At 39.5% G+C, this 18,231-nt stretch overlaps 2 protein-coding genes across 3 annotated transcripts in view; both read right to left on the bottom strand.

The window, feature by feature from the left end:
• The window catches only part of ANAPC4 (anaphase promoting complex subunit 4), a 40,211-nt gene that overhangs the window by 21,089 nt on the left and 891 nt on the right, over positions 1-18,231 (bottom strand). For both annotated transcript variants that reach the window (XM_021101074.1, XM_021101075.1), the window contains exons 2-15: positions 15,066-15,171; positions 12,212-12,344; positions 10,429-10,503; positions 10,238-10,264; positions 10,100-10,144; positions 9,384-9,468; positions 8,628-8,732; positions 6,556-6,639; positions 5,068-5,154; positions 4,143-4,207; positions 2,798-2,840; positions 2,601-2,677; positions 1,078-1,178; positions 943-994 (exon numbers count right to left, since the gene is read on the bottom strand). In XM_021101074.1, the coding sequence (XP_020956733.1) occupies positions 943-994; positions 1,078-1,178; positions 2,601-2,677; positions 2,798-2,840; positions 4,143-4,207; positions 5,068-5,154; positions 6,556-6,639; positions 8,628-8,732; positions 9,384-9,468; positions 10,100-10,144; positions 10,238-10,264; positions 10,429-10,503; positions 12,212-12,344; positions 15,066-15,171 (1,085 nt within the window). The remainder of the gene's footprint in view (positions 1-942; positions 995-1,077; positions 1,179-2,600; positions 2,678-2,797; positions 2,841-4,142; positions 4,208-5,067; positions 5,155-6,555; positions 6,640-8,627; positions 8,733-9,383; positions 9,469-10,099; positions 10,145-10,237; positions 10,265-10,428; positions 10,504-12,211; positions 12,345-15,065; positions 15,172-18,231) is intronic.
• Positions 15,066-18,231, bottom strand: part of ZCCHC4 (zinc finger CCHC-type containing 4) — a 53,231-nt gene continuing 50,065 nt past the window's right edge. Inside the window, exon 14 of the transcript XR_002346590.1 lies at positions 15,066-15,171. The gene's annotated coding sequence lies outside the window, so the exon portion shown is untranslated. The remainder of the gene's footprint in view (positions 15,172-18,231) is intronic.

Here is an 18,231-nt window from a genome sequence, read left to right as displayed (position 1 = left end):
AGGTCTGTATAACCTGAATCTAATCAGGGAAACTCAAGTGAGGAACATAAAATACATGTACATCGCCTGTAACTCCCCCAAGTCTTCCCCGTTTTAGTAAATGTCGGTTCTGAAGAAAATGCCCGGGTGGTGGCCGGCGTGAGCTGGAGCCAGCCTGCAGACAGGTGCAGGCAGAGGGAGACCGACGGAGCAGGTACCAGAGAGGGAGGGATGCCAGGGATAAGACACTACTGTTGAGACAGAGAGATGCTGACGGCACGGTAAAGACGGACAGTGTGAGCAAAAAGGAAAGCAAACAGTCTAGGGAAAACAGAGAGAAACACAAAGAATAATTTCTTTTTTTTTTTCTGCCTTTTTGTCTTTTAGGGCTGCACTGGCGGTATATGGAGGTTTCCAGGCTAGGGGTCGAATCGGAGCTGTAGCCACTGGCCTACACCACAGCAACGTGGGATCCGAGCTGCGTCTGCAACCTACACCGTAGCTCATGGCAACGCCAGATCCTTAACCCACTGAGTGAGGCCAGGGATCAAACCTGCATCCTCATGGATGCTAGTTGGGTTTGTTAACCACTGAACCACAACAGGGAGCTCCATGGAATAATTTCTAAAAATTGGTAAGTAAAAGAAATGCAGTACGGTCGTATAATTTAGAAATATGGAAATAACTGATAGAATTAAAAACAGAAACCGTTACAAGAGTTAAAAGGATTCCCTCTGGAGAGCAGACCTGAGGTGAGGAAGGGTGGGACAGGAAAATACCACTTTATTTATGAAATCCCTGTGCTCTTGGCTTGTTTTAATCATGTAAAGGTATAATTTAAAAAAAAAATTTAAAAACCCATTTTAAGAAAATCATGACAATTTGCTAGGCTCTTATTTACAAGTAAAAGGCGAAATGTTCTCAAGTCAATGATGCCAGTATCCCAGTATCCCCAATACTTACTGAAGAAGTTCATTCGCCTTGAGTATGAAAGAACCCACTGCAGTAATAGCATCTAAAGGGAAGTAAATAAATAAATATCATTTGTCAAATAAGTAAACTGGGTTCAGTGCATCTATTAAGAAATTAAATTACTACCTTCTATTCCTGCAGCATCGAGTCCAAGAGGCTCATATTTTTGCTTCCATGAAGCCATTCCTTTCAGTTCACTCAAATGGTATAATAAAGACTCTGAGCCACTAGCAAAAGTACAGCAGAAATAAATTAGTATCACTACCATCAGCAAGGTAGCAGGCAGCATGAATACTGCTTGAGTATTTCGAAAGTTTTCAGAAATAAAAACTGAAAGTAACTTCCACTTTCTTCCTATGAGAAATAATTACGTCTCAAAATTATTTCTAAAAACTGTAGCAGAACCATTTGGTTGTCACGACTAGTGAGATAAATACATGACCAAAAGATTCAATTTTACAAGATCAAATCATGTTCCACGGCTCGTCCTGGCACTTTTAAGGTGGTCATCGTGTTCACCCAACAGCTATGTACTGAGCACACAACAAATGTCTATTAAGGTCTGACATTAGGTCAGGCACTACGCTAAGTACTGGAGGCTTAATGGTGAGCAAAAAGGATCCTCATGACACCGACAGTCTATTGGGGGAGATAGGGATCACCACACAAGCCTATCATTCCAACGACCATCCATTGAGGCCGTAGGGGAAACACAGCAGAGGCAGGCACAGCAGAAGAGCCTGATCTAATCTGGGGACTGGAGAAAGGCTTCTCTGAACAGGTGAGATGTGAGCTGGGATGGAGAATGAAAGTGAAGAGCGGGGTGGGAGTGTTCCAGGAGGCAAGAGGGATGTACAAAAGCCCTGGCAGGAGAAAACAATGTCACATTTGAGCAGGCCACCAGTGTGGGCGAGGCAGAGGCAGGTGTGCTACCGGCCATCCCTCGGTCTTGGTCCTAAGAAATGGGAAGGCACTGGAAGTTTTTAAATAAGAGTAACATGATCAGATCCACTGTGCAGAACACATCTGAGGGGCTAAGTGTGGACTGGAGGAGACCAGGCCGGAGGGCACCTCAGTGATCAAGGCGGAGGTGAAGGCATAAAGGGATCTACCAAAATTTAAGTCAAACACTGAACACCTGCAAACTGCTTCAGTGAGGTAGCTGTGACCAGAAACAGCATGAGCCTTGAACATCTGGAGAGTCTTCCTCTGACACTTAATAACCCTGGGCCATGTGTATGACTGGTTCTCAACTTCAGCTTCTTCTTAGGTAAAACGAGGACGATCATAACAACACCTTACCAAGGAGTTAAATGCAAAAACATACACATGCTTTTACATACCACGAAAAATGATGTACAAATATACTTAATTTCATCTTAGCTATTCAAGATATACTTCATGGCTGTCTTGGTGAGAAAAAAGCCCAGACAGGGCCTAGGGTGGTGAAAAGATGTTGGAAAGTTATTTCATAAAAGCAGAATTTCCATTTTTGATTCTCCATATCTCGGGTACTCCTAGAGTCCCCTCAAATGCTAATGCAACAATTTTAGGTGGAAGAGCTTCAAAAAGAGAATGTCACATGACGAAAGGAAGGTTGCCAAGTACGTGTAGATGCCGTAACAAAAGACTCTGTATCATCTTCATACCTCTGTAAGTGACTTATAACCAACTTTTGAATACTGGAATATGATGACTCTATAGACTGGCCAAGTTTTTTTAAGCCCTAATTAAGAGAAAAAAAAAAACATCTATTTAGCATACAAAGTACTATATGCTATTCTAAAAAAAAAAAAATTAAGAATGTGTTCATCACCATTGAAATATAAAGATATTTTAACTGCACCTTTACTGTTAACTGGTTCATTAAGAGGGTCTGAAGTTCAGCACTAAAACGAAAAAGAAAGTATTTTTAGTCTTCTCCACAAACACTTAAAATATTTAAATTTCAAACTACAAATAAGATGTGTAAACAAAATAAATAAAAAGAAATAGCCCAACGAAAATGAAGACTTTGTCATACTCACAAAGGAACAGAGAGCAATAGGAAACAATAAAATCCAGGAACAAACTGAAGTAGATACAAAATGTACTATGTGCTAAAATGGTATTTAAAATCAGTAAGTGGATGGACCTAGAAATTATCATGCTAAGTGAAGTCAGCCATACAATGAGACACCAACATCAAATGCTTTCACTGACATGTGGAATCTGAAAAAAGGACAGACGGAACTTCTTCGCAGAACAGATGCTGACTCACAGACATTGAAAACCTTGGGGCTCCAGAGGAGACAGTTTGGGGGGTGGGGGGATGTGCTTGGGTTATGGGACGGAAATCCTGTGAAATCGGATTGTTATGATCATTATACAACTACAGAGGTGATAAATTCATTTGAGTAATAAAAATATAAAAAATAAAATAAAATCAGTAAGGATGGGAGTTCCCATTGTGGCTCAACAGAAATGAATCTAACTGGTATCCATGAGGACGCAGGTTCAATCCCTGGCCTCACTCAGTGGGTTAAGGATGACGTTGCCATAAGCTGCTGTGCAGGTTGCAGACGCGCCTTGGATCCCGCATTGCTGTGGCTGTGGTATAGGCCAGTGGCTACAGCTCTGATTCTACCCCTAGCCTGGGAACCTCCATATGCTGTGGGTGGGGCCCTAAAAAAGGCAAAAAAAAATCAGTAAGGAGGTGTAATACTCAATAAATTATACTGGACAATTAACTAAACACTTAGAAAAAAAAGTTCATCTTCCATAGCATATAACCAAATAAGCTACATCTGGAACATGTAAATGAAATAAAAACATAAACCACCAAAAACACCTCTGGAAGAAAACACAGATCTTGAACACTTAAGATAGGAAAAGTCTTTTTGAGAATAATGCTAAGGCAAATATATAAAGGAAAAGACTGACTTGGCTGAATAAAATTTTTAAATTTTTATACACTTAAAACATACATATATAACATATATATATATTACACATGCACACAAAATGATCACATTTACATAACAGATAAATACATGAACAAAAAAAGCCTAGAAAGATATATACTATTTTTTTTTTGTTTTTTGTGCACCAGGATTTTCTTTCTTTCTTTTACAATGAATATGAATTGCTTTTGAAATAAACTATTTTTAAAAGAGAAGGAAAAGCAAGTGTATCTAATATGAGTCTACTACCTTGCTTTTCCCCACAACAGCAAGTCCATGAACTCATCTTGCACTGATGTGGTTGTGTTCTTTTCCTAGAGAAAGACGGATAAAATTATGATCTGTATTTTTTTTTCTACCTTTTTTTTTTTTTTGGTCTTTCTTAGGGCCACACCCATGGCATATGGATGTTCCCAGCATAGGGGTCCAATCAGGACGTTCTCATGGATGCTAGTCAGGTTCATTAACCACTGAGCCGTGACGGGTTTTCCATGATCTGTATTTTTTTAATTGCAAGTATATTTATTCAAAATTACAGGGAGTTCCCATTGTGGCGCAGTGGAAACCAATCCGAATAGGAAGCAAGAGGTTGCAGGTTTGATCCCTGGCCTCACTCGGTGGGTTAAGGATCCAGTGCTGCCGTGAGCTATGACCTACACGGTCACAAACGAAACTTGGATCCTGCGTTGCTGTGGCTGTGGTGTAGGCAGGCAGCTGTAGCTCTGATTAGACCCCTGGCCTGGGAACCTCCATATGCCGTGGGTGCGGCTCTAAAAAGCAAAAAAAAAAAAAAAAAAAAAAAAAAAAAAAAAAAAAAAAATTACAGGACACGTCTCCCTTTCTTACCTTTCACCTTCCCTCAAACCCATATTTAAACAGATTATCTGGACAGCAGCTGCAGAACACAGCTCACCAGCCCTTCTCACACTTGTCCTGATTCCCCAAGCACCCTATTAGCTGCACTTCACAATCCTGCCCCACCACCCAATATTGTGCCAATGGGAAGAGAGCTGCCTCCCTCTGAAGTAAGAGTCCGAGGTTAGACTGAGCCGGAAGAAATCAAGATCTGAGCCTTTTTCAAAAGGCAGACCAGGTTTTCTCACGTCCTTCATGAAGTAAACAAGGACATGGTGGCCTCTTTAACCCCTTCCATGGGAAACGTCCGTGGCATTACCTGCACAAACTTGGTGAGGCGAGAATCCATCTGCATCAGTATCTCTTCCCATGCTTCACACATACATGTTAGTGACAAATTTATATACTATTAACAAGAAGAAAAAGACATTAAAGTAGCAAAAAATATTTAAGTCAATATGTTAATTAAGTATTACGTACTTTTTACTCTCAATTTGTCTCAAAGAAATCCAGAATTTACTTTAAATCATTTCAACTCAGTTAAGCCAGAGAAAGAGAAGGTTATAGCTAACACTTGATAACCACTTTACTACCAGACATTCTTTTTTTTTTTTTCTTTTTGAGGCCATACCTGCGGCATATGGAAGTTTCCAGGGCTAGGGGTTGAAGCAGAGCTGCAGCTAAGGCCTAAGCCACAGCCACAGCAATGCAAGATCCAAGCAGCGTCTGCAACTTACACAAAGCTTGCAGCAATGCCAATCCTATCCCACTGAGTGAGGTCAGGGATCGAACATGAAACCTCATAAACACTATGCCAGGTTCTTAACCCCCTGAGCCACAATGGGAAATCCTCAAACAGTCTTAAGTTTCTACCTGGGAAAACAGATATCTTCCAGCTTTTTCACATAAGATGTACATTAGATTACATATAAATGTACATGTACATTTTTACATATAAGATGTAGATTAGCTGTCAAAAGCTGGCTGGGCAACTATTCAATTTTCAAACAGTATTGATTTAAAGATACTGATCTCCAGAACCTCTGACATGAAGTTCATTAGTGACTGTGACAAACTGAAAAAAGAAGGCCACAGTTCTTTGTAACTCCTCTATCCAGACGTGGTCAATTTCTCCAATCCTTCAATCTGGGCTGTCTTGGTGTGACCAAAGCAACGGAAGTGACACTGAGTCCAGGGCCTCAAAAGGCTTTGCAAGCTTCCCCTTGCACTTGACGCCCCCGCTGCCACCACCATCATGAACAAGTTGGGTCTAGCCTGCTGGGGGATGAGGAATGTGGAGCCTCAACAAGCCATCACAGCCAAGGGACACTTGGAGCAGCCAGCTGACCAATGATACAGGACCAAGTCCAGCCCTAGACGCTGAACCAGGCCCAGAATAACAGAAGTTTCCGTCTGAGCCAAGTTGACAAACTGTCAACTGACTAAATCACCAACGTATAGAATTCCAAGCTAATTTGGGGGTGCATTTATTATGTACAAGAGCTAACTTATATGGTGACTGTTTCCCATATTACTTTATTTGCAAAAATACTCTTAAAATTTCAAAGATTATTTTATTTTCGAGAATGTTTTAAAAGATTTAAACTACTTTTTTTCCTTTTCTTTAGGAGAAATATAGATGGGTGGGAGTAGATTTCCAATTAAATTTCTTTTTCTTGCTTTAATGAACATTATAAACTTTAATCAGACTAGATACCTCTACCACATATAGTTGGCTTTAAAAAGTAAGATTTTCAGGTTTTTTTATTTACAGAACATTCACATAAAACGAGCTATAAATAAATACCTGTAAAAGTGCTGAAATGTGAGTAAACTTTCTGGCCATTCGAGTAACTTCAGGTAAGAAAGAGTACAACAGGTTGGTTTCAAGCTGTCAAGTCAAAATAATAAGGTGAATTACAAGCAGGCATATTTACTTATTGTACAGATTAATTAAATCCTCAGCTCAAAAAAAACCCCAAAAAACAAAAAAAAACAACCTATAATTTAGAAGAAGAGTCAAGGTCTAACTACATATCAGAGAGACTTTCTAAGGTTATACAAAATTCTTTGACAGAGGAGTGGATCAAGAAGATGTGGTACATATACACAATGGAATATTACTCAGCCATTAAAAAGAACGAAATACCAGCATTTTTAACGACATGGATGGACCTAGAAAATTATCACGCGAAGTGAAGTCAGCCATACAATGAGACACCAACATCAAATGCTTTCACTGACATGTGGAATCTGAAAAAAGGACAGACTGAACTTCTTTGCAGAACAGATGCTGACTCATAGACATTGAAAAACTTTTGGTCTCCAGAGGAGATAGTTTGTGGGGTGCAGGAATGTGCTTGAGTTATGAGATGGAAATCCTGTGAAATCAGATTGTTATGATCATTATACAACTACAGAGGTGATAAATTCATTTGCGTAATAAAAAAAAGAAAGAAAAAAAGAAAAAAAAGGAAAATTCTGTAACCTTAGAATTTTCTATTTTGCAGTGTTGATCATCCTCTTTAAGTTAGCAATCCCCTCTACATAGTTAGAATGAAGATAACAATCTAATTTGCAACTATTATGAGGAATTTTTTAAACGATCACAAGCTATCTATAAAAAGTTTTTTAAGGAATTATAGGCTATTGATAAATACAAGTTAAATATCTATTACAAAGGCACTTCAATTATCTCACTGTTATTAAAAATATACATCATAAAAATTTCAAAGAAATGGTAAATCCTTTTATTACAGCATCAAATGCAGTCCTGCAAGTCATATTTTCACAGAACTGACAGATGAAGAGCAAATATTAACAACTGTTCCGGCAAATATCAGAAGTCAAGAGTTCTCTGATGTTCTGAATACAGCACATGTTGGAAAGCATTGTACACATTCACATCCTGCATCTTTTCATCCTACTTGTGTTTGAGAGTTCACGTGCACTTAGGCTAAGGGGCTGGGTTAACTGGAAAGAAATTTTAGGGAAGATTTTCTTGATGGCAAGGCTACCATCTCTATACTCTATAGGGGCCCAAGCAGTTTCTATATCTATGATACAAAAAGCACACAATCAAACAGGTTGTTTCCAACATGAAGTAATCATCTTACACAAAAGGCAATGTGCTGGTTAAGGCCACTGACTGGGGAACCAGACTGCCCAGCATCACCTTCCAATTCTCACCAAGCAAATTAGTTTCTCTGGGTGCCCCATTCACTCATCTGCAAAATGGGGATAATGACATTACCTCCCTACTGAGTTTCTGTGAGGAGTCAAATGAATTGCATTGAATCAGTACTTGGCACATATTAAATGACTAATAAGTATTAGCTCTTCTCATTATTACTAGGATCAGAATCTTAAGAAAACAGTACAAAGATAAACTGGTACAGCAACAAATTAATATGGTCATTAACAGACCATCAAAACATGGTTTGGGAGTTCCCATTGTGTGGCTCAATGGTAACAAATTCAACTAGTATCCATGAGGATGTGGGTTCGATCCCTGGCTTTACTTACTCAGTGGGTTAAGGATCCAGTGTTGCCGTGAGCTGTGGTGCAGGCTGCAGATGCAGCTCTGATTCGACCCCTAGCCTGGGAACTTCCAATATGCTGTAGGTGTGGCTCTTAAAAAAAAAAAAAAAAAAAGCAAAAAAACCATTGTTTGGATGCAAATCACGCTGGGCCACTGAAACAGTAAAGTGTTCACTAATAAAACTCTCTATATAATATTTAGAAGCGCCAAGTCAATTGTTTTTTTGCTTTGTTTTATTTTAATGACCATTAGAATCCAGTGATATGGATAATTTAAATACTGTAAAACCTTTAAATATATATACTTACTCTCTGCTGCTATCAGGTTGCCCAACTCACCTGAAAGTATGAAACTTCTGAAGCACCACTGGCAGAAACCTCTGTGACCACTGACAATGATTTCAAATCACTGGACAGACATAATGCAAGACAAGTACCCACAATCTGTAAAACAGTCAAATCCCCATTATATTATTATTGCCAGACTTCCTCTGCTTACAGCAAAGGAAGCAAAAATTCAAAGTTCTAAATAACAGAAACACACATGCCCAGCTCCTGCTGTACACATGCAGGGGACAAAGGCATGTGTCATTTAGATGCAAGGACACAAACACCACCACCACCACCTCCCCATCCCCCCCCAACAAGGGGAGAACACACAAATCAAGTGTTGGAGAACTAGCACAATTCACGGAGCCTACCCTATTCTCTACCCTTTTGCAGAATGGTAAGAAGAAGAAAAAGCTATGGAGAAGACCACTGCGACTGAGCCTGAGCTTCTGATGACTTTCATCACGTTCCCAACACAAATTGTAGCTCTTCAACACCGCAAGGCTGGAAAAACATTCAATCACAATCTAGCGTATCCTGTCCATCTTTTTGTTAAGGTAAAAAACCATGACTAATTCCACTAAAACCCCCTGAGCTTCATGGACATCCTATCACTATTTTATCTTAGTAAGAAAGTTATCTTCTTCACATTTAAAAATAATTCCAATAACTGAAACTAAGAAAAAAAGTAATGTTTCATTCTTTTCCTATAAAGCTGCCGTATTCTAAGGGAAAAGAAACAGAAAATTTTAAAGAAAAACTTACCCCGGTCACACGAGCGATTTTGAACATTCCATAAGCATAAAGCTCAATAAATCCAGAACTGCCTCCAAGGACAAGAATATTGAGCCTAATTAAAAACAATGCAACAAGCTGAGGACAACAGAGAGGACTGAGTTCCTAAACCAAGACAGGCGTTGTCCCTGCCCGCATACAATCCGCGCACTCCAGCACCTCAAGGGGGAACCCATTCACCGCACAGATTCTCCAAGACTCAATCACACTGGGCTCCTTCCTCCTTTTTTTTTCCCCCAAAGGAACAACATAAATTTTATCTTAAAAAATATCAGCTTACAGTAAAATATGAATATATTATCTTAATGATAACTGTATTTACTTACTCTCAATAACAAAATCATCCCTACTCTAACTAATGAAATATGCCCTTCAGTTTTATCACGGCTCTGATGCTAAATGTCTTAAAATAGGCTTAAAGAACTTGAATATCCAAATTTAAATTTAGAAACTCTAGCACTTCTATCCTCCTTAACTTATTGAAATGAAAGTACATCATAATATTAAACTTGACACAAAGGCCATACTACAAAAATAAGAATAGATATTATTAGATAATAGAGGTATTTGTCAGCAGTACAATAAAAAGACAAAGAAACTGTCCTTGAAACTTGAGTCTAAAAACTGCCTCAAATATCAAATTTAAGAAAATTAGACATGTTATCTAAGATAAGTGCAAGATTTACCTGACATCTCCCAAAAGCTTAATAATTTCATCCGAATTTTCTTCACTAAAATATAAAAATAAATTGGGTTATCTTTCAACTATATCTTTCAAATAAGAAAAGATTATCTTACATGGAAACAAAAAAGGCATATCTTACCTAAATATTTTTGAGGTGTTGCTATAACTAGAGAAAAACAGAGATTCAGTAAAAATACTCTTAACAGAAATACATTTTTTAAAAAATACATGAGAAAATTGTTACAGTGTTAAAAGTAAAGGAAAGAAAAAAAAAAGGAAAGGAAAGAAATCTGCAAGATTAATTTTAATGAATTTAACTCCGATACTTACTTTTTTGGTAACGTAGGAAGTTTAGGTAAGAGAAGATTTGATTCATCCTCAGCATTATAAAAGGATGTTAGAACACTGCAGAGGAGGAAACAAAACAAAAACAAGTAGGTAAAAACACAGACTTCACCTCTTTCCATTAAAAAATACTAATTTTTTAAAATGCCAGTTGTATACATCACACATTACCAAGTAAACAGGCATCACACATAGTTTGCCAAGTAAAAAAAAGCCACCATAACAATCATAAAACAAGAAATAGAAAGGCTGGAAATTCTTCATTTACTTAGAACTTTATTTCTGGAAAAAAAAAAAAAAAGAAAATCAGCCTACCCACTCCCACTTTACATTCAGAGGAACAAATATTTATTTATAAACAATTTTCTCAGCATATGAAATTTATTCACATGTATTCAGTATCAGACACTGCCTGAGAATTTATAATTTCTTAACCCTCCTCTAAGAACCTTACTGAACACATGAGTACCAAGAGGAGTTTTAAAGAACACTACAATTATTACAAAAAAATTTTTTTTGGCTGCACCCTCAGCACGTGGAAGTTCCTGGGCCAGGGACTGAACCCACACCACAGCAGCAACCTGAGCCACTGCAGTGACAACACTGGATCCTTAACCCACTGCACCAGAAGGGAACTCCATGCAATTATTATATAATTTCATGGTGGGTTCTATGGCGTACATACATTTGGAAATTTAACAACCCAATAGATACATAAGGTAATACTATGTATGTTGAAATAGTCTTATGTATCCCCTTTTCTTTTTCAAGCCTACCTCCAAATATGGTTGGAAATAAATGAGTAAGAAGGTGAAAAAGCGGCGCCCTGAGAGACCCTGGCAACTCCACATAACATTTCTGAACTCTTAATAAAAAGTGTGTTGGAAATACACCTAGCAGGTAACTGGACTGGGAGAGAAACTACATGGTATTCTCTGCTCCTCTAATCTTCTATAAATTCACATGACCATTGGCAACTTTTGATTATTTGATGATGGATTAATCACTGTTTTATCTACAGTGAATTTCAAACCCCAGACTAGTTCCTTGTTATCCAGTAATTTACAGGCCCTCCCTTAGGAAATCTATCAATTAACAATCAGGATTTACAAATTCTTTTGAAATTAATTTAAAACTTAATTAGAAGGGGGCAGCTAACAGAAAGAAAATTACCATATTGGTTCAAAAAAGAAACTTTAATTTTCAGTATTCTGTAAACCCCTTGATCCTTTAGGTCATCTCTGCTGCAAACCTGGCCAAGTACTTGACTTTGTGGACTAAGGCAAAATTATTTTCTCGAAACAAGGAAACTACAGGGACCACAAACACAGAAAGAACCCATTCAGCATCAAAACAGAATGCTCAATTCAGCACTTTCTGCACTCTAAGGATATTTACTGAGACACACACACACACAAGCTCCAGATGAAAAACATGGAGAAAAGGGATATAGAACTTCAATTTACTAATCAGTAATTTTAATGAATATTACTTGAAAGGATAAGTCATTGATACAAACCACTAAAAATAACTGAAAAGAAAACTCTCGGCCATTCAGGCATTATCGCTCCAGTAAGAAAATAGATTTTTTCAAAAAGAAAAAAAATCTAAAAAAGCATTAAAAAATTTCCCCTTGATAAGCTTAAAACCAAAAGTTAAATGCACAGACTCAATACTCAGGTACTTCTAAGTTTCCACTTATAAAAAATGAAAATTTCATGAACATCCTGCCGTGACAACTGGAGTTTTTCTTTTGTTGTTACTCTACCTGCTCTCTGCGGTCACTTCCATCCAATGCATACAAGAAACTGGAGCCTCCACAGAGAACGAGTGCAAGCTTTCAGGTTTTTCTACATCACACAAAACAATTTTCTTGGTGTCAGCAAGAGCAAAGGCCAAAACTAAAAACAAGAAGAAATAATCAGAAAAGATGAGTACATTTGAGAAAGATGGGCATTTTGCTTCTTGCCCAATTTTACTATTTTCAATACATCATAATCATAGAAAGTATTTAACCCCCCAATCCTTCAGGTAATTAAAAAATTAAAGCCATCACTGCATATAGTTATGCTGTTATTTACACTTATATTCAAATGCTCATCTTTCATGAGCAATCTACTTTCTTGTGTACTGTTCTTAACATCTTCCACACCAGACACTCTAGACTGAAACCTTGATGCCAAGCAAAAAATACAGAACAGGAGTCAACGCATAAACAATAATATCATATCGGAGTTCCCACTGTGGCACAAAGGATTGGTGGTATCTCTGTAGTGCCAGGACACAGGTTCGATCCCTAGCCCAGCACAGTGGGTTAAGGATCTGCGTTGCCGCAGCTGCAGTGTAGGTCACCAATGAGGCTCGGCTCTGATCCCTGGCACAAGAACTACATACGCCACGGGGTGGCCAAAAAAGAAAAAAAAAAAAAAATCCTATCACCAAGTCATACTGGTCCCTATCTAAAAGTTAAAAAGTGATTCCATCTTTTGGTTCTTGCAAGGTGTTTTTTATTCCTCTTTTTTATTTCTAAACCTTAATGAACAGGGCCATCAAGTACTGATCTTCTTCCTTTCACTGTGGCTAAATTATCTAATACTGTTTCTCTACGTAAGCCATTACCGTCTTCCTATCAAATTTAAGAATTTCCAAATAGAAGGATGTGAGTTTTACTGCATACCAATACACACTAGATGTGAGGCAAGCCAAGTCTACCTTCTTCAAACCAATTTAAAGTAATATTAAAATAATCATTACTAAACAAAACCCTATTTTATAGTCTAAAAACACGAGACTTTTTGTTTTGTTTTTTTTGGTCTTTTTGCCATTTCTTGGACCGCTCCCACGGCATGTGGGAGGTTCCCAGGCTAGGGGTCTAATAGGAGCTGTAGCTGCCAGCCTATGCCAGAGCCACAGCAACGGGGGATCCGAGCCATGTCTGCGACCTATACCACAGCTCACGGCAATGCCGGATCCTTAACCCACTGAGCAAGGGCAGGGATCGAACCCGCAACCTCATGGTTCCTAGTTGGATTCGTTACCCACTGCGCCACGATGGGAACTCCACGAGACATTTTTAACAATAAAAATAGGGTGGGGGAAAAATGTAATTGTAATGTATACATGTAAGGATAACCTGACCCCCTTGCTGTACAGTGGGAAAATAAAAAAAAATTATAAAAAAAAAATTAAAAAAAAAAAATCATATAGGCGTTCCCTGGTAGCCCAGCAGTTAAGGATCCAGGGATCCAGTGTTGTCACTGCCGTGGCTCTGGGCAATGCTGTGGTGTGGGTTCGATCCCTGGCCTGGAGACTGCCACATGCTGCAGGTGCAGGAAAAAAAAAAAAAAATCATCTACTTAAACACATTTTCACACATACCAATTTTCATGATTTTTGAGCTCCTGGTGTTTTTGGATGAATAGTACAGGATCTCAAAATATTACTTACAACAGAAGTTCTCTACTTTTAATTAAGTTCTCTAATTTTACATATTTTCTAAAGTAAAAGATGAAACAAGAACTGAGCAAAATGGGTACAGACAAAAATAGTTGCTATCTGTAATGGACATGTTTTCAGGACATTACATACTTATTTACATACTTACAGTTTTACATACTTATATTTATGTAGGAAAAAAGTAAGCAGAGTACCTATCATTTCTTTGCTTTTAGTTTTTTGTAAAGCACCACTGATACATTTCCCTGTACAAGGGCTGTCCCCGGAGCAACACATGAAGAGGGGAGTTCAGTCCTCAGCGCTACCATATAGCAAGCTACAACCTACAGGACACCAAGAGGAGGAAGATCACGCAGAAGTTGAAGAAAGGGGCTCAGAGGGGACAGTCCCTCAGGGGAGGCAAGCATCTGTGAAGAAAGACTATTTACAAGCCACACCACATGGTATCACTTATATCTGGAATCTAATATACGGCACAAAAGAACCTTTCGACCTGTGGTTGCCAAGGGAGAGGGGGAGGGAGTGGGATGGACTGGGAGCCTGGGATTAATAGATGCAGAATGTTGCCTGGGGGATGGATCAGCAATAGGATCCTGCTGTGTAGCACTGGGAACTCTGTCTAGTCACTTCTGATGGAACACGTAATGTGAGAAAAAAGAATGTATACATGTATGTGTAACTGGGTCACCATGCTGTACAGTAGAAAAGAAAATATATGTATGTAAATAAATGATTTAAAAAAAAGAATATTTACGAGCCACATGTTTAATGCTAAAACACATTTTGGGGAGAAAAGGGCCGAGATGGCACTGAACTCACTAGGGAGTGGCAAAGGAAGCTTGGGGCAAACAGTGCAGGATGACAAGATGAAGGCAGAACAAAACCAAAGTCCCTGTATATTCCCATCAAATGTCTTCTCGGACTTCTCTTTGCCAAGAAGTCAGATTTCATCTTAGAGATATCTCTGCCGAGAATCAAGGTGGTAGAATTGCTCTGAGTTCTATGAAAACACTTTAAAGCATTCGAAAACACAAAGTTTCCAAATGTGTATCTAGAATCTTCTAGTATATAATACGAACAATAAATTCTTTGTGGAAGTAAGCTCTCTTTACAGAATACTCTTTCTGAAAAACAAAAAATGTATTTTTTTATAATACTATCATTACGTTTGCCATCTGGTCTCCAAGCCAGACAGGTCACTTCCTTTCCTGTATTTTCATTTGGTGGAAAACTCCAAACTCGATGAAAACTTGCAAGTCGATGAAGTAAAACCTAAGACAAAACAGATATAATGGCACATAATAAATAATCCATTTCCAAAACTAAAATAATCTTAGATCCCCACTATAGAATTTTTAAAAACTCATATCAAGTATAATATTGAGCTATCAGAAGAAATTAAAAGATAACAATATCTGAAAAACAGGTGAAAAGAGGTCTAATTTAACTCTGTATCCTATACTTTTCCCCACCTTTTACGTCAACAAGAGACTTATTTTTCAGAAAGCAATATGAAGATATCCAACAAGATGACAAAAAAAGAAATAAAGGACACAAACGGAACGGGAAAGGTGGCTGTATATAATTAAATAACACTAAACTTGGAATCACACAACAGTTTCAGCTGTGTCACTTACTGGCCATGGGCTCAGACAAGTCACTTAGCCATTCCATTTACACACAGGAAAATGCCCACCTCGGAGGGCCAAGAGAATGCCCTGGAGCACCTTGTGCTAAAATAAAAGTGGTCCCTACTCCATCCTCTCTACAGCCATTGGGAATAAAGACAAAAAAAGCCTTAGAACTGCAGGTGCTCCTAAAGGCCCGCCCCCCCCAACTCACACACACCCCTTAATTCCCACCCCCACAGCTAACCTCAGAGCACCCTGCACGCCTGTTCCAGGTTACAGGGAATCCAGAACTCCCAAGGAACGGTTCAGCCCCCAGACTCAATGCTCTTTTCCGAGCCCACCTCTGCTTTTCCTTACTTCTGAAACCCTTGCTGTGTGCCCTCTGGAATTCACAGTCAGGAATCAGGACCTTCCTTCTCCTCCCTGAAAGGTGCTTCTCACCTGAAAACGCTGCCTCCCTACAGGCTTCTCAGGTGGTGGCTGCTCTGCATGGCCGTGCTACGACTGGGCCAGAAGATTAAAAACTTACAAAAAGTTCTCTAATTTTACTTATTTTAAGTTCTCGAATTTTACACATTTTTTAAAGTAAAAGATGAATAAGATCTGAGCAAAATCAGTACAGACAAAAATAGCTGTTATCTGTAATCGATATGTTTTCAGGGCATTTTTACATACTTCTTATATTGTTTATAAAAACAATTTGTTCTTTGCTTTTGTTTTTCGTAAAGCACCACTGATACAGATGACCTTTAAGCTGTAAGACTTAGAGCATTTTCCTGTACAAGGACTGTCCCTGTAACAACACATGGAAGAGGGGAGTTCAGTCCTCAGGGCTATAGCATAACACACTTGGGTGCCTTTACCAGATGGTGGACCATACCACCTGCTATCCTTCTTAGCTACAGTCATCTACAGACCCCTAGGCCACACACCGCCCCCCCCCCCCCATTCCTGGGAGGTCTTCTCTCTCTTTTTTTAACTTTATGGCCTCATCTGCAGCATATGAAAGTTCAGGGGCCAGGGACTGAATCTGAACCATAGCTGCAACCTACGCCACAGCCGCAGCAATGCTGGATCATTTAACCCATTGTGCCAGGCCAGGGATCAAACCCCTATCTCTGCAGGGACTGGAGCTACTGCAGTCAGATTTTTTTTTTTTTTCCTTATGGCCGCACCAATAGCACATGGACATTCCCAGGCCAGGGGCTGAATCAGAGCTGCAGCTGCCGCCTATGTCACAGCAACAGTCACACCAGATATGAGCCACATCTGCAACCTACAATACATCTTGCAGCAACACTAGATCCTTATCCCACTGAGCAAGGTCAGGGATCTAACAGCATCCTCATGGATACTAGCAGGGTTTGTAACCCACTGAGCCACAACGGGAACTCCCTGAAGTTGGATTCTTAACCCACTGTGCCAGAGCAGGGAATTTTTCTCACTTTAAAAATCCTCTAACTTTGAGTCACATGCAATCAGACCATACCACCTGCTATCCTTCTTAGCTGCAGTCATCTACAGACCCCTAGGCCACCCCCCCCGCCGCCCCATTCCTGGGAGGTTCGGACTCCTGTCTGGCTCACACATGGTTTCCAATACCACTCGTGGTCATTCCTGGTGATTTCAAGAGCTGCAATGTCCTGGTTTTTTGGTTCTCAACTACCTCTCCGTCAATGATCACATCTTCTACCTCACCTCAGTCACTCAGTCACTTCCAGGGTCATGCCTGTGACCTTATTATTACCAACAACTACAAATGCTGCCATAATCTTCGGTTCCAAAGCTCCCACTTTCCAAAACTGCCTGTATCTTTCCTATTCGTTCCTATTAATATCCAACATCAATTCTTCAGCTTCAGCAAGACATCCAATCCATTGATTCTACCACCTCTTCAGTGTCCCTCACCCCACACACGCCTTCCCTTCCCTACTCCATCGGGTCAGAATTCAAACTTCATCATCCCAATCATCCCTCTTGCATGTAACTTCAGCTCCCTTGCATCCCTCTTGCTTTGTCACACTGTCACAACAATCCAGGTTAAATCCAATCATGCCTGCGCCCACACAGCTGAATGGAATAGAAGAGACATACATACAACCCAGCGCACTAGTTTCCATCAAACTGCAAAACCACTAACCTCATGTGGCTCCTGATGCTGATCAACAATCCCATTAGATTTTACTAGTCTACTTGTCAGTTTTTCACTGCCTCTCTTTTCTCAAGCTTCCAATACTTTCTTCTCCCATCTTCTTCCTAAACAGCACTCCTTCTTCTTCACTGAGAAAACGGAAGCAACAAGTGACCACAATTACATCCATGTGATCACACTGATGCCCCAATTCTCTCCCTTCCTTCCTGCTACTATAGCTGTACTATCTCGCACTCCTCTCTAGAGTCCCGGAGCGCCAAAGCATCCTGGCAGGGGTGGGAGGCTAGAAGGGTTCATAGACGGCCTTGAGAAAGCCCCTGGCAACAATGTCCTGACAGTCAACATAGCTTTGAAGGCTGCTAAGTTTTCCTGGCAGATATATTCTCTTCACCACTTCATTTCCAAACTTGGCTGCACATAACACAACTCTCATCTGGCCAGATAACCAGGAAACCTGCCAAAAGGTCAAAGGAGTAAAGATGCACGGGTGAGGGTTTCCTTACAATACGGCTGCCAGGTAACGATGAACTCTCAGCAGAAAGGTGGGTA

The sequence above is a fragment of the Sus scrofa genome, chromosome 8 (genome assembly GCF_000003025.6).
Source record: "Sus scrofa isolate TJ Tabasco breed Duroc chromosome 8, Sscrofa11.1, whole genome shotgun sequence".
Classification (NCBI taxonomy): Eukaryota; Metazoa; Chordata; class Mammalia; order Artiodactyla; family Suidae; genus Sus; species Sus scrofa.
This window is presented reverse-complemented; position numbering and strand designations above follow the sequence as displayed.